The 27,718-nt window shown below is 37.6% G+C and overlaps 3 protein-coding genes across 3 annotated transcripts in view; all 3 read right to left on the reverse strand.

Moving 5' to 3' along the window:
• The window catches only part of LOC134852145 (nucleoside triphosphate pyrophosphatase-like), a 117,536-nt gene that overhangs the window by 10,588 nt on the left and 79,230 nt on the right, over positions 1-27,718 (reverse strand). The window lies entirely within an intron of this gene.
• LOC134852142 (probable serine/threonine-protein kinase drkD) lies at positions 530-8,121 on the reverse strand. Its single transcript, XM_063868439.1, has 8 exons — positions 7,809-8,121; positions 6,265-6,398; positions 5,773-6,034; positions 5,010-5,186; positions 4,251-4,472; positions 3,720-3,810; positions 2,782-3,456; positions 530-906 (listed from the first exon to the last, which is right to left on the reverse strand). The coding sequence occupies exons 1-8, from the start codon at positions 8,084-8,086 to the stop codon at positions 778-780; spliced, it is 1,968 nt and encodes a 655-aa protein (XP_063724509.1). The 5' UTR covers positions 8,087-8,121; the 3' UTR covers positions 530-777.
• Positions 8,151-27,716, reverse strand: LOC134852043 (uncharacterized). Its single transcript, XM_063868323.1, has 8 exons — positions 27,564-27,716; positions 17,027-18,366; positions 16,440-16,730; positions 15,806-16,069; positions 12,492-12,765; positions 10,335-10,619; positions 8,405-8,567; positions 8,151-8,168 (listed from the first exon to the last, which is right to left on the reverse strand). Exons 1-8 carry the CDS (start codon positions 27,689-27,691, stop codon positions 8,151-8,153), a joined length of 2,763 nt encoding a protein of 920 aa, XP_063724393.1. The 5' UTR covers positions 27,692-27,716.

Raw genomic sequence — 27,718 nt, forward strand, 5'->3', positions numbered from 1 at the left:
TGCCCTGAAAATTCTTTGAACAACATATGATAGGTACTTTTGTGATCAAATTAACCCAATTGGAGAAAACTGGATCAATAAGTAAAATTTTTATTTTGCTGGGAAATCTGATAATTAAATTCCACTTTGGAAACTAGAAGTCGATCACGTTTTCGTGACCTTTACCCTTTTGCTGTTTGATAGTGGAGTTTCCCTTCCTTTTAACAAAAGAAATGGACAGAACTTTTAAAAATCATCAGTCAAACCGCGAAAAAGTTAATTTGAGCCGGAACAAATTTTAAGACTTTTCCTGAACATAAAATCATCGCTACCTTTATACGAAAGCCTGAAATTCGTTCATCATCTTTTAAAAAATGTATGAAAACTTAAATTTTTGAAAACAATTTTGAAGACAGTTTCGACCCCGGGAGCTCTTGAATCAGACTCCGTTCCATTTACCATTGAATGTGTGTTAATTAGACGCATGTAAACTCATGCTAGATCAAGAGACCTGAGTTTGAAATTATTGAGGTCAGTTTTTGAGAAAAGACCATTTATCCGATAAATTAGAATCTCAACTTTATCATACATATAGCTACAAAGCACTACAACTATTTACATATCTACAAAAATTACAGCTCGCACAATTATGTACACAATTTATTCACGCCTCGAGAAAGATGAGTGTTTTGATAAGTTTTTGGGAGTAACAAAATCTAAAATCTGACTGCAGAGGGATGGATCATTTGACTTTTTCACGAACGTAGTATCTAATGGAATAAAACACTTCATGAGTCATCATTTGTTTCTGGTGACGTCATCGTCCGTTCTTCGTGTTGTGTCTCCTCCCATCATAGAGGATCTGTCGTCTTCCCCTCTCTCACTACTCGTGTCATCCAACATGAACTCCCTTCGGTCGTTCAACGCCTGAAAAACATGAATTGTTTCTGATCCAATATCTTAGCCACAGATAACCTCCAGTTAATAGTCTACCACTTTATTGAAAGTTCGTCAATTAAAGGGTACGCATAATGATTAAGAATCCTACGAAAAAAATTCATTGGTTACTAATAACTAACCAATCAAATTTTCTGTGACTGAAGAAAGGTGAATATAATTTATTACTTGTGGCCTCTTGGAATTGAAGGCGTAGGAAGAACACTTACCTTTTTATATTACAGTCTTGCAAATAGATTTCTATGATTTCGTTAAATTTATCAAAACTGATGTTTTCACATGCTTTCACAAAGTAAATAATACAATTATATCACCGTTAAAAAATCAACGCACAACTTGCCTTCTAGCCGGAAAATAAATTTGAACGGAACTTTCAAATAAATCAAGTCAAAAAGCAAAAAAAAATAAAAATAAATTTGGACGAGCAGAACTTTCAAAACTGCTTCCACATTAGCACTACGTCCTGAGTAAGTCTATTGAGTTCGTTCATTAGTATTTAAAAGCCGAATGCCCATCAAATTCTGTAGAAAAAACATTCAGGGGTTATATTCTTTTGTAACGCATTGCCACATAACAGTCGTTTGGGTTGACTTTTTTACAGAAGAAATATTCTAAGATTACGCTCATTTTGTTTTGGCGGTTGACTTTTACGGTTGACAAAATTTAACGGTTCATTAGCTTCGTTTCCCCGACTTCGGTAACTTTTTACATTAGCTATAAGCTATGGTCTGTTGAATACGTTTTTGGAAATCACAAGATGTATTTAAGTTAAATTTCACTATGCTCATAAAAACATAGCCAAGAGCTAGTAAGCAGAAAAAAGTTTTCCTACTACTAGCATTTATTTTTACGAACATTTACGGCCTAGAGGCGAAGAAGGGCTTTACACTACTTGCAATACAACGCAAGCCCAGCATTGAAAGCTGAAGAATAAAAAGCAAGACAAAAATCACTGTCAAAAAATTAAGACTTTCTGAAAATAGGAACAACAACCACCAAAATAAATCAAGTTTCAGTAAAACTTGTAGAAGTTGCGAGCGCAGATTGCTTGCAAAATACTTGGGTAGACGGTCATAAAGCCGAAAAAAAATATTGTTGTCATTAAAAAACTTTTGATCGATGAAGTTTTAAAAACTTAAAATTTTTACACTACAACCATTTTGATTTACTTAGAAATGGAAAACATCAATTTTTCCTTTCAAAAGACACAAAATACGTTAACTAAGCATAAAAACACACAAGTTGAATCCATGTTAAAAATCATCATGTCCTATATAAGAGTCTCTACTAAGTTCATTGCCTCTCAATCAAAAAAATTATGAACCATTTTATTAGGAAGAAAATTTTTAAGTTACTTCAAACTATTTCGAGTTGGTAAATTGACGAAATAATAGAACGACAGAGTCAATTACAGTAAGAACTGTTTGAATAAAAAATCCATGTTTTGGAAATTAAGCCTACAAAAATCAGCAGACATTTTCATAGATTTTAAAAAAAGATCCGACCGAGACGCAAATCAAAACTTAGGGTGCAAAGCATCCGTGTTACCACTAGACCACGTGAGTTTTTAAGGCTCAATAACAAAGCAAGTTCAATTTCTTGCTGATTTTTTCTTTCTAATTCCACTGGGAAAAAATTAAAATCATTTTTTGAAACTAGAAGTCATCCATTTTTTACGCGCCATTTCGGATCCGAAACATAGAGAGCGTAATTTACCTTCCTTTTAGCGATTGAAATGAATTGAACATGATTATCAACACCGCGAAAAAAATCAACACTACCTATGTAAACAACTTCACTACGCTGATTGACACTTAAAAATTGATAAGAGTAAAATAAACCAGCCTGTTTAATAACAGCTGCAATTGTGTTCAGCTTGCCCTCGTCCACTGAGGCCAGATTGGCTAACTGGCTCGGATGCGGTGCCACAGTAGTCGGTCTCAATTTGGCTTTCTGGTTGCGCAAAACATCTTCTGATATCTGCGATCTGATCGGCTCAGCTGAACTACCAATCACAGTGCGGGGTCTACTTTCATGTGTATACAATTCAGTTATCTTTAGATCTTCCTTCGATTTTTCCATTTGTGATAGGGCACGTGGAGTGTCGGAATCTTCCGCAACTGGAGTAGAATGAACTTGAATATCCCAAACATCGCTAATATCATTGTTCACATCACTTCTATCTCGATCATCTCCGACTGAACTTGCCAAACTGCTGAGCGCTGGAACCAAGGTCCGGTAAGACTTCTCTTTTTGTTTTCTGGTCAGCATCTCAAACGCCGACACCACTTCTAGATCAATCATTTGTCGTTCCTGATCTATCATTGATTCAGATAAACCTCCTCCGCTCGTTGGAATACTGCTACTGCTGTCTGATACGTTTAGAGAAAGATGAACAAACTCGACGATGCTTCTTGTCACTTCTGGGTCCTCGAGAACAATTCGTGGAACCCCTGCTGCGTCCAGGAGACTCTTCCACTCCGGAGGTAGGTGCAAGTTGTCCAAAATATCCAGCACTTCCTAAAAAAGTAAAAGTAAAAGTCGCACGTGATAATTGTAATCTTTTACGTTCTTATTTTAGTGATATCCTTTTCATTCCTTTCATTCCTTGCCACTTAAATTGATTCAAAAAATGATAGTCAACTTCAGAAAGCAATTGAATTTCTATGTCCAACACCATGAAATACATATCATAAAAGCATTAGAGATCCATTCTGTCGCCAACAATTTCCAGCAAAAAGTCTTTCAAACACTTTTCAGTCGGTACCTTTTCTATTTCTTACCTGGAAAGAGGGTCTTTGAGAGGGCTGAGCATGCCAGCAAAGGTTGATCAACGACGTGAGCTCTTTTGGAACCCATCCGGGGATAACCGGTCTGAAACAGATAAAAATTCAGTATTTTTGTTCCTTGCACATTATGATGCTGCCATGCACTACAATTAAATCAATAGTAAGAGTTTTTCATATTTTGGAAAAGTTCTTGTTTAACAGCTCGTTTGATGCTCTTCTTTCATGAATAAAAAAAAGTTTCATCTAAGATTTTTCTCTGCAAAAATTCCGTTTTCATCATTGAATTAAAAACTACATACAATGAAAGACCAATTTGGGTCTTAATATCCGTCAACTTTTTAAAGGAAGCATCTCTAACATACTTTATCGGCTATTTGTAACGGTCCTTGTCTATCTATATAATCAGAGAGGTTAGATAAAATTTCTATCAAATTAACAGAGGCTTATTACTGACACATGTTAACTACTCAAAACATTTCTTAATTGCATCCTAAAAACTTCTATTAATTTGTAATCAGACTCTACCTCAGTCCCTTTTTAGCGACTCCTTCCATGACTTGGAACAGTCCCATGCCCTCATACGGCTTTTCCCTCGTCAACATTTCCCACAAGATGATGCCAAAGCTATAGACGTCGCTCTTGGTGGACACTTTTCCCTGCTGCAGGGTCTCAGGTGCCATCCAGGCGGGGGATCCCTTCCTGCTCTCAACTGATAGTTGGTTCTCACTCCCACTATCCGTGTTGCTCCTAGAAAAACACTTTATCTGATTCTGTTTGCTACTGGCGTTTTACCAGACATATACGATGAAAGAAAATATAAATGCTCCAAATCTCTTTTTAGTGATTATATTTTAGGTTTTTATTGACATATTATTAAACCTTATTCTTATTTCATCAAGTCTGAGAAATCGCCAATCCACAATCATGCACCAAGCTCACAGCGCAGGCCTTGATATATTCTGCCGGGTTAAACTTCATGGATTCATTAAGATGTTTCAAGCAAGTCTATTATCAAGCAGTTCTAATCTTGCTTTCAAAAAGTTCTAATATCAAGCTTTGGACAGACGAATTACGCCACTTAAGACTGCAAAAAACCAACACTGCTTAGATTCCTCGGTAAGTCCTGTACTCAAAGTACCGATTACTTCATATAGATGATTGTTTTTGTAAATAAATACCGATTAAATAATTTGTTTCATGTTTCTAAATATTTAATAACATGTTTCTAAATGAAGTTGCAAAATCATATTTTGGGGATTTTTGATGTGAAAATTGTTGGCCTACTTTAGTTTTGAAAACCCAAAGTCGGCAATCTTGGCCTTTCCGTACTCGTCCAGGAGGACATTCATGCTCTTCAGGTCTAGATGTAGCACTGGGCCTGGCTTGTGCTTGTGAAGGTAGTTCATCCCGATCACCGTGTCCTTCGAGATCTGGTAAAACGCCACGTGGTCCAAGCCCGATCTGAACAAGCAGCACAAATTGATCTTTGAAAGCGCGGTTTAAACTTTTGTTTCTGCAGAGCGCAACTTGTCTCAATTTGAATTGAACTTAAAAAGAACTCAAATCATTATTGAGCATGCCAAAACTTACAAAGAAAACAAAAGTAATTTAGAGCATGAACAATTTTGAGGGATAACGCTTAAGATCTGTTACCTGGACCGCAGATGAAATTAAGGGTGCTAGGTAAATAAGACGACAACTGCCATTAACGTAACAAGACATGAAGACGACAAATTAGCGTTATTACATGTAAAACGAGCAGTTCGAGTTTATGCGGTTTAAATTTCTCAGAAACACAAGTATGAGAACTACGTGTATAGTCGTAACGTCGCATCAAAAACGGCTGTCGTCTTATTTGCCGGTCACCGAAATTAGGTTCAATTTTTGGGAAATTGTATTAAAATGCAGTTGCAAAGCTAATAGTTCCTTTACATCAATTTCACCTGAAACTTCTATCAATTGCTCAGTGAACTAGTAGCGTTTTCTACAATAACCTTCATTTATTTCTAATTTCAGTTTTCTTAGAAAACTGTTAAAATTAGTTCACCTCTCGAAATCATGCAACACACTGAACAGACTGCCATTCTCCATGTACTCCAACACCATCAGAGGTCTTCCCTCTCTGTCTCTACACACGCCCAACAGCAACACCACATTGGGGTGTCTCAATTCCCTCAGAAGGGACACTTCGGCATTGAAGTATGACTCATCGGATGAGGACAGAAGTCCCTTGAGGCGCTTGATAGCCACCCCCTTCCCACTGTACAGCCCGTAGAACACATCCGCAAAGGCGCCGTCTCCCAAGAAATCTGGACAGGACAACTTGTCAAACTTTCGCATACAATTATCAATAAATATTTGAAAAAGTTGTTCTAGCCACAATGAGTCCAAGTTTCTGCATGTTGACGTTATTAAGCGACTTAAATACCATTAATTGTACTTTATGTTTATTTAACAGAAGTTTAGTTTTGAATACAACTTCAAACCGGCAAAACCTATATTTCGAATTCTAGCTCTTGTTTCTTTGGCCTAATCTTACCTTCTTCGCTGAATTGGAGGTCTTCAATGTTGAGTTCACACGAGGACATGACGTCATTCTGCTTCAGTCGCTTCAGTTCCCTCTCCAGATGTCGGATCTGCTGCTTGTATTGAGTCTGCTGCTTTTGCAGATTTCTGAAACGATAAAGTTCAACATGGTTAGCAGCTTTAATCTTAATAGCAACTGCGACGGTTGGTCTGTTTACAAACCAAAGATTTAACTTTTGTGCTATGAGAAATCCGGAAGCATTTCAGAAAATGGACGAAATTGAGAAAAACGTAAGACAGCAGCTACTTCCTAGTATTACTGGTAAAAACCATAAAACCGATGAAGATCGCAGCCTTTTGCACTACCACTACAAATGGGAGGATTAGACCTCCTCATTAACACGGACTTTTCCAGCAATTATGAGTGGTCACGAGCCATTTATGGTCCATTGGAAAACAGTGATCCAGAAATAGCTGAAACGGAACAAACTCTGATAAATAGGAACATCAAAACTGAGAGACAGAACATCACACTCTCGAAAAAGGCTTGTATTATGGAAAATTGTTTATCAAAAAAAAAACTAACAATAAACCTAGCATCACAGAAAGGAGCATCGAACTGGCTAAGCGTGCTACCCTTAAAAAAGTTCAATTTTTCCCTCAACAAATCAGAGCTGGAAGATGGTTTACATTTGAGATATGGATGGCAACCACCAAACACTCCACATAAAGGCCCATGTGAACCATCTTTTACACTGACCCACTCTCTACACAGCCCCAAAGGTGGATACACTCACCTAATACATAATGAAATTCGCGATACCTTTGCGACACTCCTGGACGAAGTATGCCATGATGTTGAGATAGCGCCGAAACTTCAATCGTTGGAAGGCGAAACCTTTCACAACAAACAACCACCATTGAAGATGACGCTCGACTTGACATCAAGGCAAATGGACTCTGGGGAGGCCGATTCAGACGAACCTTTTTCAATGTAATAATTTTCAACCCCCATGCTAAATCCTGCCCTAAAACTATATCTGACGCATTTAAATATCATGTGAGTGTCAAAACATTTAAATACCAACAAAGAACTCTTAATCTGGAACACAGCAGCTTAGTTCCGCTAATTTTTGCGTGTACTGGAGGAGCAGCACCAGGCTCTACAAAAATTGTCCAGAATTTAGCAGAGAATTTAAGTGAAAAACGGAACGTATCATATTCCGACATAATAAACTCTGTAAGAACTAAAATAAGTTTTGCACTTCTGAGGAGTGCAATCCTCTGCCTCGGAGGGTGCTAAACACTTAAAAATACAAACAACAGACAATGCCATCAGTGCTATAAACGAGGAGGGTAGATTTTAATTGACAATTCTTTGGATGCTTTAAAATCGACCTGATTTATTCATTAAATTTTGCCATGTATTTATATAGCGTTGGCATGGCCCTATCCAACCTGTGCACAGACCCTCGCATGACGGAAGGACCCATTTTAATTGACCCTTTTTAAATGAGTGTGTTCTGTCTCTTTGTTCTCAAAATTAGTAAGACTCACTTGACCATATCCTGTTCTGCCATGGACGCCTTCAGTGACATCAGAGTTTTGGCCTTGTTGGCAGCCTTGGCAGGCGCCAACTGACTACCCATAGGTTCTACCTCTCGCACTGGCGTGTTTTTATGATTGGCCATCTTGGCACTAGCCACAGTCCTAGCTCTGCTGTGCCCGGTGAGTCTAGCAGGCAATGTCTGCTGGTCCGAGGAGGCCATTCGGGTTGATGCTGTTGGCATTCCCAGCTCAAACTGGGCCAATTGCTGTTTTATCTTCTCAATCATGGTAAGTGTTTCAGGAGTAGAGCCACTGTGTTTCAATACCTATAAGTTGCCCGATTTTAATTGTTTACCAGCGGGACTCAGGCTGAATAAAAAAAACAACAGATTTTTTTCCCATAATTTCAAGCGGATCTCGACAAGCGTAATTTCAAGCGGATCTCGATAATTTCAAGCGGAACATCTTCATCATTTTGACATCGCCGACAGCTGCGAACTGCTTTGATTAACTACAAGTTTTCTGAACACGACGCCAGAAAATTATCTCAATGTTTCAAGCACTGAAACTTAATTAGACAAAGAAAAAAGTAAGAAAAAGCATGCCTGCAGTTTAATGTCCAGCTGCTGGAGTAGGTCATGAGTGCTGTTGGTAGATGCATTGGAGTTGGAGCTTGAGTTCTCTGCTGTCTCAGAGTAATCGGAGCAGTTCCTGTTTTTCCTACCATCTTCAATGCTCATCGAATTTTCAGACATCGTCATAGTCGGCCTGAGAGAAGTTGCAATTTAAGAATTGATTTTTTTAAAGAAACTTAGTCAACAGGCAGTTGAGAAAGTGTCATTTAAATTGAATATATCACACAGAGGCGAAGCTTCGCACCACTTGCGATAAACAAAGCCCCAAACAAAAAAAGACAAAATTCCCCAAAAAAAACACCCGAAATTATCAAATGTTTAACTTGAACTAAAACTCATTTTGATGAAAACATAGCGCAAAAAAACAGCCAGTTTTGAACTAGCTTGAAAAAATTCGAACTACGCTACAATACAGTCAGTGGAAAAAAAGACAGAAGTCAAAAAAGTTTCTGAAAAATTAAGTTGAAAAAAAATTGGGAAAACTACAGCTACAAAAACTTCATGCTTGTATCAGATGAAGTTCATAAACAGCCTTAAAAACAATTGGAAATCTCTCATCGAGCGGCAAAAAAGGCGAAAAATTTTGGGTTGAAGCCTGTTGCGCCAAAAACAAAACTGCTGTCATGGAAAATTTCTTGAAGTTTTAAAAGTTTTTACGACCCATCCACACTGAAGCACATAATCCTATACGAATATATTTTGCCTTTGAAATTACGCAATATAAGTTGACTAACCCGAAATAACAAATAGTTTAAATATTTTAAACAATGAAAAAAAGCAAAAGCAGACTCGCTAAACTTACAAATTACTGAACTTTCAGTTATAGTAAAAAAAAAACGGTTTAAATAGAAACAAACCAATGCTTTAAAAAATAAGCCAATAATAACTCTACCAGATAAGAAAATGTGCTTTTTAAAAAAATAACTAAAAATGAACCGACAGAAACTAGGACGAAAACCAAGAACACTGGTTGAGACATTTTTTAGAATAATTAATTACAACCTGAAACAGTCTTTAGCTATTTACTACTTGAATGATGGTAGTTTTATTTGAATTTCAAGATTTTGAGCATGTCAGAAGTGCTATTTGCCATTCCTACTAAAATGACCTTTCTGTGAACAAAGTTGTTTCGGGGGAAAAAGTATAGTAACCGATTTCAATACCCTTGCTTATCGCAAGGGTAAGTGATAAGAAACCAAATAAATCTATTGCCGAGCAGATTTTAATTTAACGAAATTTTCAAGATTCAGTCTTTTTTTTAAAAAAAGAAAAAACAAACTTAACCAATGAAAGATAACCTGATTGCAATAGCAGTTTTCGGAGCGGACTTTGTTACTATTTTGCGCCATCCATTTATGGCTGACCGATCCTAAAAATTTAAAGGCGCCAAAACATATTTATTTTGACACGCCGAAACAATGCAATTTTTTTCGTCAAAACCTTCCAGAAAGTCTGAAAAATCTCTAGAAAGTGTTTGGCAGAGCTAGGAAAATCTAGTCGACCTCAAGCAAAGGTCAACAATATTTTAGGCCGATTAATTTCTTCAGATTGTAATTTGAGGTAAGAATTTTAAAAAAAGGAGTTGAGAACCGAAATTCACTCGACATTCAAAAAATTAAGCATTCAAAAAAAAGCCTTTTCCGCTACAAAACAAAACAATTAAACATTAGGAAAAATCAAAACCGCATAATATACCTTGAGAGGTTACTTTTTAATATTTTGAGGTTACAAAACATTATACATAGTTGATCTGTGTAAGCGATAACACGAAACTTCAGTGAATCAGATTCTTTTATTCCACAAACACAGCTTGATCTGCCAATGGAGGGCTGCAATGGAGGTTTATAAGCGAATATATCTTCTGTGTTATGTATTTTGATCACCCGAAAAGATTGCTTACGTGTTGGAGTGGGATTCGACGAATTCAGTTTCCATCTCTGAATTCACTGTGTTTGCCTTGTCAAACGGAACTGGCGTCTTATTTGCCAGAAGACTTAGTCGCATAGCCTCCCTCTCTCTAGCGAGTGCCGATGTTTCCAGGACTCCTGCTTCGTTGGAATCCTCTTCTAGCTGGGTCAGAAACTGTTCCAGATCTTTCTTTACTGTAGAGAAGTTGTCATTGTTTCGATCAGTCGAGGAAACTTTGTCCAACTCAATGTCCAATGCCTCGCCTCCTCGCGCAACTCTGAATAAGAAAAATTAAAAACCCAAGTTCCCTTTTTCTTTCTCTTGAGAAAGCAAAAGCGATCAAAACATTAATCATCAAAATGTTATTAAAAGTGATTTCCCAGGGAAAAAATTCAAGAAAATTATTGGATTGTTTAATTTGCCTTTTTTTAGAAAAAGAATTTAAATTCAGCTTGGAAAAATCAAATTTGAGAGTGAACAATATCCTAACAAACCGAACTACCTGAATCGTCTTCCTTCTGTTCGCTGACATTTAATCATAAGAAACAAAAACGGCAAACAAATCTCTAAAAATAAAAAAAAAATTGAAAAAAAACTGCGGTATTTAATCAATTACCTTAAAATAAATGGGCACGACTCTAATAATGCTATTGTCCAAAGATTTGCTTGAATGAAAAAACTAACTCAGCCAAAATGCGTTTGTCTAAATTTGTCTTGAACGAAGATATTTCTGAGCAAAACATTACAAGGAATATAGCCAGTGTTAACTTAGCATCGAAACAAAGTTCCCGCAACGGTAACTAGGGCCAATACTCCAAAAAAGTGTTTGCATAAAAATCATGAGTTACGAAACAATTTTTCAAGTCCCCCCCCCCCCCCCCCCCCCCGCAACAGACACGCTAAGAGACTTTTTCACGTAAATCAACTTGAGCTGATATGATATAAGCCGAAACCTTTGCTGGCCCAGTAAAGCGAAAAAAATGATACTGAACAAACTCGGATTTGGAAAAATAACATCCAATATTAAAACAAAATTTGAAACAGACACGACAAAAAGCAACTCTAGAAGGTGCAATAAGAAACAAATAAGAAATAGACCTCGAGTTAGCAAAAATTCGGCTAGGTCTAGGATTCGATCTGCGACCTAATGCAATCACGAGATTTTGAGTCTCACGCACCAACCACTCAGCCACACACGCTTAACCACCGACACACACTAGTCACGAACAACGCAGCTACATATGCTAATAAATTGCCAATGAGATTCAGCAGAAGCGGCACCAAATACAATTAGACACAAGTTTGCACAAATAGACACAAGAATAATTTGGAATATAATAAGCTGAAGGCATTCACACTAGCTTTGCATGTAACAACTCCCAAAGCATGAAGCACATTATGTATAATTTATGCATTTCAAAAAAATTCCTAGATACATTGAGTAAAAAAAATTGAAATCGAGTTTTTATGATTATTAAGTTGTTTGAAACAATTAGCTTTTTTCGGTTCATTTGAAGAATTTAAACTGCATCAACTGTGTTAACTTATTACTATTTGAATGTCCAAGCACATGCTATCAAAAAGCTGTAAAGGTGCCCAAAAAGTGGCACCAATATTTGCGACTTAGGTTAGAAAAAAAAAGGTTCTTAATAATACACTAAGCTGACGCTAGTGTAATAACACCTGCTATCGCCAGCGTAATGAAATGAAATAAACAGATATTGAAATTGCCCTTCCATTAAGCAAATGGATTTAGAGAAAACTTCAGAAAAAAAGAAATCAAGTACACTTGAAAAGAAACCAAAGTCCAATCAACAAAAAACAACTGAGCGTGCACAAACTTGAAAACATTTTCCTGGAAACAAAAATCACAAGAACCACAGAGGTTTCCCAGGCAAACCTGAAAAATTGTATGCTGCTAGTATTCCTCGTAGACAAAAATTAGTTTCCAACTAGAGGAATATTAACTGAGCCAGGTGGGATGTGTTTGGTAAAAGCGATGACTTAAATGAAAATATATGAAATTAAATTCCCCATGGGTTTCAACTTCAGAATTGCATACCATTTAGTTCAGCTCACTAAATCGCATACCTTTTAGTTCAGCTCACTAATTTATTATTCAAAGCGTTTGTTATCTAGTACTGGGTACCTCTGAGTTTGCAATTTTGAGACATCCATTCTTGGAGAATTAGCCACGGCCCTTCCTTCCAACATGAGTCCAGTTCCCGTTTCGTCCAGCTCTAAAGCCGTCGGAAGGGGATCTTCGTTGTTTTTCTTCTTGGTCCCAATCTGGTTCGAAGTTGCCGAACTTTGAGATATTGCATATGGGGGCTTGTAAGGCGTCGGGTGCATCATTCCCCTAGCTGTTTTCTGGGGTCTTATCTTTGCTCCGATCAGCTCAAAATCTTGATCACCAGCTCCAACTGAAATAGCGTACATTCGATAGAGAAACACCTTTACAGTCAACTTGCTTCAGCTTTTTAGTGGCACTCTTACCATAAAACTAGTCTTTACGGGATTATCTGTTTGCTGACTCTCGCTAACTGAGTACTCTTATAATGCCAAGATATACGTTTCCCAACGTTTAATGTTCAAAATACATTATCTGGTAATTTGCAGTTAGTTAAAGATGCATTACTTGAGGTCTTTCAAAATTTCGAAAGAACTACGAGCTTTTAAGGGTTCCATTGCTCTTCCAATTTCTCGGACGCAAAAGCTGTTATTGCCTGCCGATTAAGCCATTAAAAGGTTTGGACGACAATCATGACGCGAAGGACGCTTCATCTATCAATTTTGTTAACACAGAGGCGTTAAAAATAATCTTAAAAAACATATTTTTCTTTAAAAAAAATCTGAAACATAGCCAACAACGTTGGAAAAGAGTATAAACGCATGAAAAAAAAAACAAAAAAAAATGTATTTTTAAAATATGGCCAATCGAATAGTGGAAAAGAGTAATGAACGGAAATAAACAAAAAAACACAGACTTCGTTGAAAAAACCTCAACTTCTGAATTTCAAAGAAAAAAATAGATGCCCTTTAAGCTCTTTGAAATTCTAGAACGATTTATGTATAGCGCTTTTTTTGATAACAATAACCCAACTTGAGAAAACTGGATCCATAGGTAAAAATTGTATTCCGCTGGAAATCTAAAATTTAAATTCCACTTTCGAAACTAGAAATCGTTCAAGTTTTTTCTCGCCATTTCCACGTTCGGATTTGTAGAGTGCTATTTACGTCACTTTAAGCAGATGAATTTCAAATGAGTTCATATATACCTAAGTGCATTCATAAATGGATCAATATGTATGAATGCACATCTCTAGTTATTAGAAAACTTTTATGCACATTTAAAGACTTTTTCCTGAAAAAAAATCACCAAGACCTATAAAAGTCTTCACTACGTTCATTACTCTTAAAAACTTCAAACTTCGAATTTCAAAGAAAAACCTATGACATTAAAACTATTTGAACTTAAAGAACAATTTATGATTGACACTTTTTTGATTACATTAATCCAACTTGAGATAACTGGATCAATAGGAAAAAAAATTTATTCCGCTCGCAAATCTGAAACTTAAAATGCATTTTTGAGACTAGCGATCGATCACGTTTTTTATGACCTTTACACTTTAAGCTTGCCTTATTTTCAACAAATGAAATGAAGAAGTGACCTTAGAAATCAAAAGTCAAACCGCGAAATATTTAACTGTAGCGTGAACAAATTTTATAACTTTTTCCTGAAAAATTAGACCAAAACAATCACCACGACCTATATAAGAGATTAACTTCAATCATGACTCCTAATCGCTCAAAATTTATTCCCGATTGATATTCTATTTCCACCGCATGGAATTCTGAAAATTACATCAAACCTTGAACTAACATAGAAGCGCAAAATTCTGTTTTATTGCTGTTTTTCTGAGAAAAGCAAACTTATATATAGCAGTTAAAACATTTCATGAAAAAGCAAACAAAAAATCAACAAGACCTATATGAGAGTATGTAGTACAAAAAAACTACATCTGCAAAAACATCATATCTTTGTCTCGCATGATTTTCATGAACAGCCTGCCTAATTAAGTATTGAAGAACCAATGATCGAGGATAACTAGGGCGACGAAAATTGGATCGACCCTCCTTAAAAGAAAACAAAACAGTACCCATAAAAATATTTCAAGTTAATTTTTTTTCAAAACTAGACTTTACGACCAATCACTCCTGAAACACGCGAAGGCATTTAAAAAACCGCCCTTGAAACTATGCAATGTAAGTTCACTGAGACAATAAAACACAAGCCGAACCTATTTGACAGAAAAAAAATGAAGTATTCAAAATGAGAATTGGTAAATTTGCAAAATACAGAACAATTTTCAATCAAATTGAAAACAAAGAATTGTTTCTTTTTGTCTCGAAGTAGGTTGATTTTCATGAAAGATAAGGGAAAACACAATTGCAATTGACAGTGTGAATAACTCTTAAAAAACAACATTCATCAAATGATGACAGAGCAGAAAACCTTTCGATAGACGACAAATGACCTGAAAATTGCAGTAAAATCTTGAAATCCCGTTTTCAAAAAGGCAATTAAAAACATTTTGGCATTTCAAACAACGAATGCTGAGACAATCAAACAGATTTATTATCAGCCGAAACCATTTACGCAGAAGAAAACAAAGTGAAAACATAGCCTATCGAAGATTGGAAAAGAGTAATGAAAATAGTAACATCAACCCAGCTTGAGAAAACTGATCAACGGGCAAAGTTTTTATTCCGCTGGAAATCTAAAAATTGAACTCCATTTTAGAAACTAGAAATCGTTAACGAAATTTTGCGCCATTTGCACGTTCGGATTTGGAGAGTGCTATTCACGTCATTTTCAGCAGATGAATTTACGTCACTTTCAGCAGATGAATTTCAATTGAACTCGTGAAAAAGTGCATATATACATACCTAAGTGCATATTTTAAGACTTTATCCTGAAAAAAAAACTCAGCAAGCCCTACATTAGAGTCTTCACCACGTTCATTACTCTTAAAAAAACGAGAAAATCCAGCGAAAAACGAAAAAAAAGAGTTGTTTTGAAAGCAACAACAAAAATTCGAATCAACTGATTTTGTTAAACTAGTTGTTCATCCGAAAGAGTCTAAATTCCGATTTGATAACGCTTGCTAGTCGCACGCGTAATGAATTGCATTTGGAAAAAATCATCTGACAGAAATTAGGACGAACATTACAAATTTGAGCAAACATTTTTTAAAATTAATATATTTGAAAAAATAATAATTGCTGCCTAAAATGGACTGTTAAGTCATTTCATTTGAATTTTCAAAAAATTGAGCAAGTCAGCCTGCACGCATTTCTTGAATTTATAAAATTGGTTCAATGAAGAAACACTAATACCCGCTTACAAGCCACTTGATCTCTCAATTGAAATTATAACTTTCAGAGTAAAATACCAACGGTCCAGTGTGTTGATCGTCGTTTGCACATTCGCCGTTTGTCGTTCCGGAGATGCGTTGGCGGCGTTGTTTCCTTGCACCTGTTGTTCCCCGTCTGACTGTTGCACATTACTACTTATGATCTGCTGGTGCGTTTTGCGTCTGTATCTCGCAGCCATCCTGTCTCTCTCCTGTCGCTTCTGCCTCTCCAGCCTCTCTGCTCGTTCCAATTCCTCCTCCTGCTCCTTTTTCCTTTTCTCCCACTGTTTCGTCGCATGTTCAACCGCTGAAACACAGCACTGTACAAGTATGCAGACCCAAGTTTAGGAAACATTTGCGCTCCAGGTGATTAAGGCAATGATCGGATTATATTCCAGTTTCAGCTGGGAATCTTGCTCAGATCTTTTCAGCTGGGAATCTTGCTCAGATCTGGGAATCTTGCTCAGGTTTTTTCCCACTCAATATTGCCAAATTTTCCTTTAATCTCTGTATGACTCAATGGGAAGAAGATTTCAAAGAGATTTCAGTACCCAGCAATCAGTCTATTTCAATATGAAAGTTTACACGATAGACCGAAAGCCAACTGAAACTGTGTCTATTCATCGAATCGCGTTCTAATTCTAAATTGATTTCAAAATACTGCAATACTCTCTCACCCGTCAAAGCGTCCTTTCGCGCCAAATCGGAAGACAGAATTTTGGACAACTTAGCCGGGTCCTTGTTGTAAAGAGGCCCAAACATTCCATTCGATATTTTGCGTGAGCTCAGTTCTTCGTTTTCCAGCTCGTTTCCCACGTCTTCGTCTTGCTTTTCGGTGAAGGAAATACTCAATAGCGCATCCTCCTTTATATCTTGCAATGTAGGTTCCATTTCTTCATTCTGCAGTTCACGACTTTTATTCAAGTCTTCGGGGAAGTTCTCGAATGGCTTCATATCGTTCAGAATACCTACAAAACACAGGCCAAAATTATTCACATCAAAGATTATGTTAAAGATGAGTTATTAGCTACGAGATTTCTGTAGAATAGTGCGGAACCCACTCTACGCCCACTTAGTGAAGTGATCGTAACAAGTTTTTCACGCAATCTTTTCGTTTGGATTCTTGACATCTGAAAAATAATTGCGCTTATATTGCTGCTAACCCAAAACAAAGCCAGAAATTTATTTGTTGTGGCCCTTTATCCAGATACGAATAAATTTTTACGTAGTTGCTCATCGAATATTTTAAAATTTCAATACTCACTTTCTTCCATTTGTTGCATTTCGATGTTGTGGTTAACTAAAGATCCCGATCCAACTCTTTCAAGCGGAAGATGTTGCGATGTCGAAACATTCGAATCGGACAATCTCAATTCACTGTTCGAATCAACAGAGGCCGCTTGTGGATTCGATATTCTTGGAAGCAGAACTTCGCTTGAGTCTTTCGTTGACTCTTTTTTCTGGAGTGAATTCTCATCTTGCTCTATTTGTAACTCATTGGATAATCTTCTTTGAGTATTTGTAGATTTTTTAGTTCGTTTGGGCTCTTTAGAGCGCTGCATTGAAAGTTTGTATTTCTCAGGATGCTTAGTGTAGTCTTCTTTCAATTCAATTAATCCTCGCAGAATTTTGACAAAATCTGGATCTGACTGTTTGAATCCAAAGCGATTCAGATCCTTGGCAGTTAAAATCGGCATTTTCATCAAAGAAACGTTATTTGAGAAGAAAATGTCCTTAACCCTTTCAATGTCTTTGAGGTTCAAGCCAGCTAGCCATTCACTCAGAGATGCATCATAAGCGTACTTGGTGCTTTCCTTCACCGGCAGTGGTTTCAGCGCATTAATTTCTGGCTTGTCTCGACTCGGACCAATAACAAGTGATGATTCGTCGTCCTCTTTGACTCGTTTCACAGGTGAGTTATTGGGGCGTGTCTTTCTTCTGTGTTTCTTCAGATAATCTAGATTGGAGACATTGGCTGAATTGTGAGGTGGCAGAATGACGCAAGAATTGGCTTCATCTGGAAGGTTAGCCCTGTTTTGTTTCGCATTTACCGTAGACGTAGTTTTCTTCGATTTCCCAGCCACAACTGCATTGTTAGTTTCTGCAGCTGGCTTTGATGCTGGTTCTGGGACGCTTATATTCACCACTGAGGCTGTTTGCTTTTCTTTTTTCTGCTCTTCTCTTTCATAGTCAATTAGTGACTTCCGCTCTTCGTCTTTTATGGACTTATACTCCCTCTTAAATTTTTGCATTTTGGCATCCTGAGTCTTGTTAACAGTTAATCGTTTGACTGGTGACTCAGGGTTGCATTTCAAATCCTCAAGGTCACTTTCAATTATGGGAACAGATTCTCTCTGCTGAAGAGTTTGCTTCATTTTAGACAGGCGCTCCTTCACGGGAAAAGCTTTGTAGTTATCGAAATTGTTCTCCTCGCCCACTGTTTGAAGAGCATCAAAATCCTGACTAGTCATGTTCATGTTATCTCCTGCAACCAACCCACTGAAGGATATTTCTTTCGTATGAACTGACCTCTGGAGATCTTTGCTGCTCTTGAAACCATTGAGTTTACCAGGTTTTCCTGATGTCCACTTTCCTCTCGGTGCACTGAAACATTAATAACACTTCATAAAAAAAACTTTAATGCCCTTCCGAAATAAAGTTTAGTGCCAAGAAAATACGATGGTTAATGCCCTTCTGTCATACGACATGAGCGCATAGATTGGATGGGCCATACCAACGCTATAATTACATCTACAAAACAACCGAAAATCACCAATTTTAGCCAACATTGAAAGCATCGTGATGAGTTGTCGTTAAAAATCTACTTCTTCGAAAAAAGCCTGAGAAGAGTTTTATTATGGTTATGGTATTTGTAATGTTTTACATACATGGATGCACAGTTTAAAAATGAAAAGCTTAATTTTATTCTTAAAAATATATAAGAATAAGACATACACCGTGAGAGTATAAAAATAACTACAAACACGACCAGAGCACAAAAACATCGATATACACAGAGCGATGCAACAAAAACATGTAATGAAAAAACTTAAAATTAAGGTCTACCAAAAATTTAAATTTCTCGATATAAATTAATTTCCGTCAAAAATCCCAGAAATTTGAATATTAAATTAGCAACAGAACATAAGTAACAAAGATTCAGCAAAGTCCGACAATCTTGGAGCAGACAAGTTCATACGAAAAAAAAATGATTATATACAAAATCTTTTAAGTTTTAAGTCCCACCTGAGACTACAATGAACAAAACTTGCAGTTGCAACTACAAGAAAAGTTGCTTGCAGCACAAGAGAAAAGTAATGAAGCACATAAGCCGGAAATCTCCCAAAACACGTCCAGTAACACATTCGATAGCATTTATTGAAAATTCAAAAACAATTATCGAGCGAAAATAAAATTGTTCTTATGAAAAATTTTGAACTAAAAAATCTATGATGAAATTTTTAAAGTTTCGTGCGATCCGGAGGAAGCATGCAAATTATGGTTCTTTTAACGAAAAAAATTAGGTCAGTAAGCCGATAAAGTATAAGGATAAAGCCAAAATCATTTAGGCCAAAAAAAGTTTTCAGCGGAAAAAAAAGCGAATATACGATGTCGAGGCTAGTAGAATAACAAATTGCAGCAGTGAATGAAAGCATAAACAGCAACTACAACGGAACTTATCATATCCAAATTAAGGAGTTAGCGAGAAAAGTCCAAAAAGCGGTCAACAAATCATAGCTTTTTGTGCAAAATTAGGTCGCAGCTGCTTATGTAGAAGAAATTCACGCAACCTGTATTTTCGATTGAACCCAAATGTGATATTTTGGGTTCAATCGAAAATACAGGATGCGTGAACCTATTCTGCATTAGCGGCAGCGACCTTATTTTTTGCACAAAAAGCTATGATTCTCGAAAAAATCAGACTTAATTTTTCCGCGGGCGATAACTTTTAGTGTAAAACAAGTTTGTGAGTGACCGCTAATGCAGGGATCTTCCCAAAACCCGCTAGCTTCATTGTGCCCAAAATCTCAGATATAAGGGGTAAGTTTTCGACAACAGTAAAAGATTCAAAAAACGGCCAAAAAATCAAAAACTTGACGACTCCGAGGGCCATAACTTTGTTTAAAAAATTTGGGCATGGGCGCTAATTCAGGAGAGCTTTTCAAACCCGTTCTATTCATTGAAACCAAAAACTTGAGAGAAAGAGTGTTTGAAGAAACGAAAAAGACAATTGAATATGGGTCACATATTCCCCATGTGAAAAAAAATCCAAAACGAAAAAAAATGAAATGAAACGAAAAAAAAAATGAAATGTCACATGTGTGGTTACATGAAAACCATTTGAGCGCTGGCCTTGTTTAGATATTGATGGTCCATATTTCGAAGTCAGCTCTTGCCCTTTGTCGATGTGTGCGGTTTAGAAGTCAGCATGTTAGTCGTTATTTGACTGAGACTTAATTCTTAAAGGGAGTTCAGCTCTCCCAATCCCTCAAGATGTAAGTCTGAGGACTTCAGTAACTTCGAGGGGATGAAGCCAGAGGTCTTCAGTAGGCAGGCCAGTTGAGTTTCGGGTGCAGTTAATTTAATAGACGTCCTGCGGCGTCTCATTACAGTCTGGACAGGAGTTAAGTACCTCACTTTTTATACGGCTTAGGTATGAGTTAGTGAGCGGACTGTACCCGGAGCGAAGTTGAGCAAGCCGTATGCGCGCTATCCATGGTAATTAAGATTCACTGTGAGATATTTGAGGCGGTATACGTTCCAATAGCTTTGAAGGTTTTAGGTAGTTTTCAACCTCGTTGTGACGGATAAGCTTTCCGATAGTTTTTACGAATTATTCAGCCCTCATTCAGATGTTGTTGGGTTTCAACACCTTAGTTGGTGCGGAGTGTCGGTTTGATGAATCGTTCAACTGGATGCTGGGTAGTCTGATAGTCGGAACGGTGCCAGCATTCGGATGGGTCGGAATGTTGTCAGAAATTGTTTTGCCAGCATCTCTGTGTGAGTATTTACAGGCAATACTATTGTTTCCCTCTGAAGATCATCAATATTTGTCATCTTCACATAACCAGTTATTGTTTCACGCGTTCATTGACGTGTTTTGAGGTTTTGACTTGTTCGTTGAAACTAAGTAGGCCGTCAAAGACCACGCCCAGCAGTTTGGATTTTGACTTGAGCAAATTAGAAGCTATGTTAACTTCAAGCTTGAAAACGTATGATAATTTCTTTGCCCAAGTTGTAAAGATCGTTGATGATGACTTGTCGGCAGAGAGTTTCAAACTTCTATTGTTTAGCCAGATTCTAGGTATGGTGTGATTTAGCTCATAAGCTTCGAATTTGTAGTCATCAGAGTTGGGTCAATATTTGGTTGCAAGCGTGCTGGATCCAGGTGCTCCCGTGTCAAAAACGCACACACATGGGCGTTTTTTGCAGGATAGGTGGGTCTTGAGACCGGGCTGTTGCACCGTCGTGACCCTGCTGCATAGAAACACCACAGAAACTCTTCTGCTGGGGACCAGGGCACTGTGCAGGGACTAACGGAAACCTAATCAACCTTCATCTCCTACAGAGATCAAGAAGTTTCAGATAGATAAAATCATTTAGGCCAAAAAAGTTTTCAGCGAAAAAAAAAGAGAATATACGAAATCGAAGCTAGTAGAATAACAAATTGCAGCAGTGAATGAAAGCATAAACAGCAACTACAACGGAACTTATCATATCCAAATTAAGGAGTTAGCGAGAAAAGTCCAAAAAGCGGTCAATAAATCATAGCTTTTTGTGCAAAATTAGGTCGCAGCTGCTTATGTAGAAGAAATTCACGCAACCTGTATTTTCGATTGAACCCAAATGTGATATTTTGGGTTCAATCGAAAATACAGGATGCGTGAACCTATTCTGCATTAGCGGCAGCGACCTTATTTTTTGCACAAAAAGCTATGATTCTCGAAAATGTCAGACTTAATTTTTAGCGGGCGATAACTTTTAGTGTAAAACAACTTTGTGAGTGACCGCTAATGCAGGGATCTTCCCAAAACCCGCTAGCTTCCTTGTGCCAAAAAAACTTAGATATGAGGGGTAAGTTTTCGACAACAGTCAAAGATTCAAAAAACGGCCAAAAAAAAAATTGACGACTCCGAGGGCCCTAACTTTGTTTAAAAAATATGGGCATGGCCGCTAATTCAGGAGAGTTTTTCAAACCCGTTCTATTCATTGAAACCAAAAACTTGAGAGAAAGAGTGTTTGAAGAAACGAAAAAGACGAAAATTGAATATGGGTCACATATTCCCCATGTGAAAAAAAAATCCAAAACGAAAAAAAAAATGAATTGAAACGAAAAAAAAAATGAAAAGTCACATGTGTGGTTACATGAAAACCATTTAAGCGCTGGCCTCGTTTAGATATTGATGATCCATATTTCGAAGTCAGCTCTTGGCCTTTGTCGATGTGTGCGGTTTAGAAGTCAGCATGTTAGTCGTTATTTGACTGAGACTTAATTCTTAAAGGGAGTTCAGCTCTCCCAATCCCTCGAGATGTAAGTCTGAGGACTTCAGTAACTTCGAGGAGATGAAGCCAGAGGTCTAGAGTAGTCAGAATATTTGAGTTTCGGGTGCAGTTAATATAATGGACGTCCTGCGGCGTCTCATTACAGTCTGGACAGGAGTTCTGTACCTCACTTTTTATACGGCTTAGGTATGAGTTAGTGAGCGGACTGTACCCGGAGCGAAGTTGAGCGAGCCGTATGCGCGCTATCCATGGTAATTCAGATTCACTGTCAGATATTTGAGACGGTATATCTTCCAATAGCTTTGAAGGTTTTAGGTAGTTTTCAACCTCGTTGTGACGGATAAGCTTTCCGATAGTTTTTACGAATTATTCAGCCCTCATTCAGATGTTGTTGGGTTTCAACACCTTAGTTGGTGCGGAGTGTCGGTTTGATGAATCATTTAACTGGATGCTGGGTAGTCTGATAGTCGGAACGGTGCCCGCATTCGGATAGTCGGAATGGTGTCAGAAATTGTTTTGCCAGCATCTCTGTGTGAGTATTTACAGGCAATATTTTTGTTTCCCTCTGAAGATCATCAAAATTTGTCATCTTCACATAACCAGTTATTGTTCCACGCGTTCATTGACGTGTTCTGAGGTTTTGACGTGTTCGTTGAAACTAAGTAGGCCGTCAAAGACCACGCCCAGCAGTTTGGATTTTGACTTAAGCAAATTAGAAGCTATGTTAACTTCAAGCTTGAAAACATATGATAATTTCTTTGCCCAAGTTGTAAAGATCGTTGATGATGACTTGTCGGCAGAGTTTCAAATTTCTACTGTTTAGCCAGATTCTAGGTATGGCGTGATTTGGCTCTTAAGCTTCGAATTTGAAGTCATCAGAGTTGGGTCAATATTTGGTTGCAAGCGTGCTGGATCCAGGTGCTCCCGTGTCAAAAACCCGCAGACATGGGCGTTTTTTGTAGGATACGTAGGTCTTGAGACCGCGCTGTTGCACCGTCGTGAACCTGCTGCATAGAAACACCAGAAAAACTCTTCTGCCGGGGACCAGGGCACTGTGCAGGGACTAGCGGAAACCTAATCAACCTTCATCTCCTACGGAGATCAAGAAATTTCAGATAGAATTCCAGAATAGCTTCAAATAGAACAAATTAAACAGTTTCAGATAGAATTTGAATTCCGGGCAGCAGTAGTGGCCGCTATAAATGTTATCATTGGAGCTAGTTCACTGGACAGTGCCCTCAACAGGTATCCCAACGTGAGGAGCCGACTAACAGGACGCGTCCTTGTTCCAACTATCCCTGGTATCCTTAGGGTGTAAAAACTCAGGGAGTAAAAACAGCCTGAGTTTACATCTCAAACCCTGTCTTGAAATAAACATTCTGACAACTGTCAGACTACAAGGGATGGACGAAGATCCAGACAAAACGCGGGAACAAAATCTTGTCCCAACATAAGAAAAAATTGCAGACGTGATGAAAATCGTTGGAGTTGAACCTGAAATCATTGAACTAGGAGATTGGGAAAATACAACGGTTTAAAAAGAATCCGAAGAACTTACTCGTGACCCTTCAAAACCGAACAGCTGCCAAGCTAATTTTGGCCAAAAGTACTGACCATAGGGGGAAACTGAAAGAGATGAATATTTTCCTATCCCAGCTCTCTCACTTGAGGATTCAAAGAAAAAAATATGTCTAAAACAATGAAAACGAACTCATAGATGAAGGGAAATTGACAATACGGAAATTTGAGTCATACAACGACAGGGTCAAGGTAGCAATCTCTGACGAGACCGCCTCAAATGTTTGACTATATAGTCTACAGATACTACAGCTAAATGCGCAAAGTCTTATAGACTACCAGAGACGCTTTAAACTCGCTACGGCTTTACAAACTATTTGTTACAATTTAGTACGTATCTGTGAAACATGGCTAAACGACAATGTTCTTAACTCAGATTTTTTTTTACAAGACTACACTATTATACGATCTGACCGAAAACAAGAAACCTCTCACAATCCCCATGGTGGTGTCAAAATTGCCATTCAAAATAGTATAAACTCTGAGACGCTGAAATTGACGTAGATAGCTGCCTGTTTTGCAACATTAATCTAGTCAACAAAGAACTATAATTATTTTCTTCCTACGATCCACCATCTGCCAGGCGCTATCGATACAAAACCGAGGATTTTGAAAAAAATTTAAAAATCCCATGCAATAAAGCCATTAAGATGTTTTCGAAGATATAATGTTTCAGCAAAGTGTAGAATTTCCAACGCGTGGCATGAACACTTTAGATGTTCTACTCTACCAAAATTGCACTGTCTTCTCTACTCGCGACGATGACTTTGACAAGATATTTGACTGTTCAGACCACTTCTCCGTAAGATCTAACCTTGAACTGAAATTCCTTGAAGTCACTTTAACAAAGGGAAAATTCGACAGCTATACTTCTGGTGACTACAACGCTAGCTTGGTAAGCATGGACAAAAACAGTTTCTAACCCAACTTCTACACAAACATAGACAACATGTACAATGAGCTTCAGGAGTATCACTACTCTTTAATCGATGCTCAAGTACCAAAGAACAAAATTCAGGCAATCACTTCCACCCTGGATAAAATCTATCACTGCAAAACAATTAAAACTAAATGAAATTTGATAGGAAGACAGGATATGTTATCAAATTTAGTCTTTGGATCAAGAAACACGGAGAGCATACATAACTATTTTAAACATATCAACCGATCCGCTCTTCGCAACATTCCAGCAACTCTTCGCTACAATGGAAACATAGCATCGACACAGCAGCAACTCCCCTAGAAAAGGCAAACATATTCAACGAATTTTTTAATACTGTTTTATAACCCAAAGAAAGCTTTCACATAAATGATTTGGCGAACACACTTGACGTTAACTCACCGACTCTAAGTAATCTTTCTCTATTAATGTAGTCAAAAGTCTCCTTGATTATATCGATACGACCAAAACGCTGGGACCAAAAGGCTTGCCGCCTACGTTATTCTATCAAACCAGAAGTCAAATGTGCATAAGTCTGATCAAACTATTTACAAACGAAGCGCCTGCGCAAGCTCCAAGCAACTTGAAAAACTGCAGCAGTACCACCAGTATTCAAGAAGGGTGGTCCCAGGAATTGGGAGAGCTATCGCCCGATTTCACTTTTTTGCAATGAAAGTGAAATTTTTAAATGTGTTATAATCCTTTGTACGAACACTTCAGGATGTTTCTAACGAAAAATCAACATTCTACAACTTCTGAACAGTATTCATTCAGCACTCGACCAAGATCCCAAATCGTAAGTAGTTGCTTTCTATGCTGATTTTTCAAAAGCTCTCGACAGAGTACTACACAAACTCTTCCTAGAAAAATTAAACAATATTGGTGTAAAAAGTTGATTTCTGTAAAATCTATATGATTACTTGCACAAACGCAAACAATTTGTTCGTATCGGATTCACTGCGCCTTTCGAACGAGAAATAACTAGTGGAGTCCCTCAGGGGGTCACTTTTGGGGCCCCTGTTGTTCTGCATCTTTATAAATGATCTGCCCGATGTACTCAGGTTCAGTGACCCTTTCATGCTCGCAGAAGATCAGAAAATCCTGGCCATCAACAAAACAAACCATGAAGTTCAGTGCGGCTTAAAGGAAATTGAAAATTGGGTTAATGAAGACGATATTCAATTAGCAAAAGACAAATGCGCATAAATTAAATTTCGAGAAAATTTGAACAATTTGATTCTAAATGGAATCACACTTGACCAAAAAAAAAAACAGATGTAAAATACCTAGGAGTTTATGTCAGCCAAAACCTGAATAGGAGTACTCACATAAATGAACGCCTTAAAAAACGAACAGATTTCTCTACTGCCTACGTAGCCTACAAACCAAGCACTTTCGTAAAACTAGGACTGTGCAAGTATATTCTACTGCCAATACTACTCTACGGAACACACTGCTCAGCCCCCGCAAGAAAAGACTTGAAAAAACTCGAATCGTTGCAAAAGAGGACTATTAAATGGATCTTAGTGAACCTCCATTTCCAATTACACGGACCAGCTGGGCCTGCTGCTACTCCTACCACTCATACTCTCATACAATGAATGACTTACTGCTCTTGTAAAAACTATGCCAAGATCAAAGCGAACACAACATCAAATTCTGTTCAATAATGGTACAACCAAAAGAAAACACGACTCGAGAAAACCAGACACAAATTCATTTCTCGGACAGCAAGCATCGCAAACCGAATTGACGTACACGTAGATTATCGAAGTTCTACAGGCCTCAAAAAACGAATTTTAGCTCGTACGTGGAGATACGTCTACGAACGATTTTCAAGCAAAACTATGTGCTTATGGCAGCTGTGCTGTGATAGTTTTCGAACTATATGGACACTCTTCTAACGCATGAAAACGGGATGAAATTGCCCTCCAGTTTACTCGAAACTCAATACAACAGCAACAACAGATGAAATACTGGAAAGCAATGGCAACCAAGAACCAAATCAAAACGAAGCTACCCCACAAAATTCCGCAGACGATGGCGTTGGGCGTAGCTACTACAACAACATTCCAAGATTTGATAACTAAGCCGACAAAAGATACGCAGAAAAATGATTTGCCGATATTTTTAATTGAAACAGAATTCTTCCCATTTGAAAAACATTTATCCTGGTTACATTCGAACCAAGGACCTTTGCCGTCCCAAGTGTATTCGTTACCTTCAGGCTGAGTTGGCCGGTAACGCTAACAAATTTGAATAAAATATGAATCAAGATACCAGTAGAGATGAGTCCAGAAGAGTCCTGATCACAAGACTAATAACAAATATGTTAAAAAATCAGACCGCTTCTTCTCACAAAAGAAAAATTTGTAGAAAGTTTTTTACATTTAAGAAGCTCTGATTCTTGTTAAGGCGTGCATTGAAACAAGGATCGCCGTTCACTGCGCAAGTGAGGACGACTACAGCAATAAAAAAATTGAAGCTGTTTGTTCTTTTATGTTAAATCGAGTAGTTTATTGTCCATGGTGAGATGCAAAGATTTGATCGAAAGCCTCAAATTTTGGCATGCTTTATAGGAATAGTAAATTTGGCAAAAAAAAACAATTTAAAATTTTTCATCAAAAAACAATACAAAAATATTTAAATAATTTTTCTATACCCAAGGAAAAAATTTTTTGTTAAAATCAGTTTTCACACCTTAACTTAACACTTAACCAGCAATTTTAAGCCTACTAGCTGGCTGTAGTCAGTGGTCGGAACAAAAACTGACACTTACCGAGGTTCAACCTTTCTCTGGTCCCCTAAGTCGATTTCCATTTTTATCACATCTTTCGATAGCTTTGCATTCTCCTTAGCCAAATCTTGTGCATCGTGAGCTTTATGTGGTGCAGCAGTTGCTTTCATTTCAATTCATTTCTACCTATAAGAGAA

This window comes from Symsagittifera roscoffensis, chromosome 7, assembly GCF_963678635.1.
Source record: "Symsagittifera roscoffensis chromosome 7, txSymRosc1.1, whole genome shotgun sequence".
NCBI lineage: Eukaryota > Metazoa > Xenacoelomorpha > Acoela > Convolutidae > Symsagittifera > Symsagittifera roscoffensis.

Excerpts from the sequence above, each read along its gene's own strand:
- LOC134852142 (XM_063868439.1), bottom strand. The coding sequence starts at position 8,086 with ATGATTGAGAAGATAAAACAGCAATTGGCCCAGTTTGAGCTGGGAATG. Across the intron at positions 6,399-7,808 it reads GCAGAACAGGATATGGTCAA|AAATCTGCAAAAGCAGCAGA; the intron begins GTGAGTCTTACT and ends TTATCGTTTCAG. Across the intron at positions 6,035-6,264 it reads CCTCCAATTCAGCGAAGAAG|ATTTCTTGGGAGACGGCGCC; the intron begins GTAAGATTAGGC and ends TGTCCTGTCCAG.
- LOC134852043 (XM_063868323.1), bottom strand. The coding sequence starts at position 27,691 with ATGAAAGCAACTGCTGCACCACATAAAGCTCACGATGCACAAGATTTG. Across the intron at positions 10,620-12,491 it reads TCAAAATTGCAAACTCAGAG|AGTTGCGCGAGGAGGCGAGG; the intron begins GTACCCAGTACT and ends TTTCTTATTCAG. Across the intron at positions 8,568-10,334 it reads GTCGAATCCCACTCCAACAC|GCCGACTATGACGATGTCTG; the intron begins GTAAGCAATCTT and ends AACTTCTCTCAG.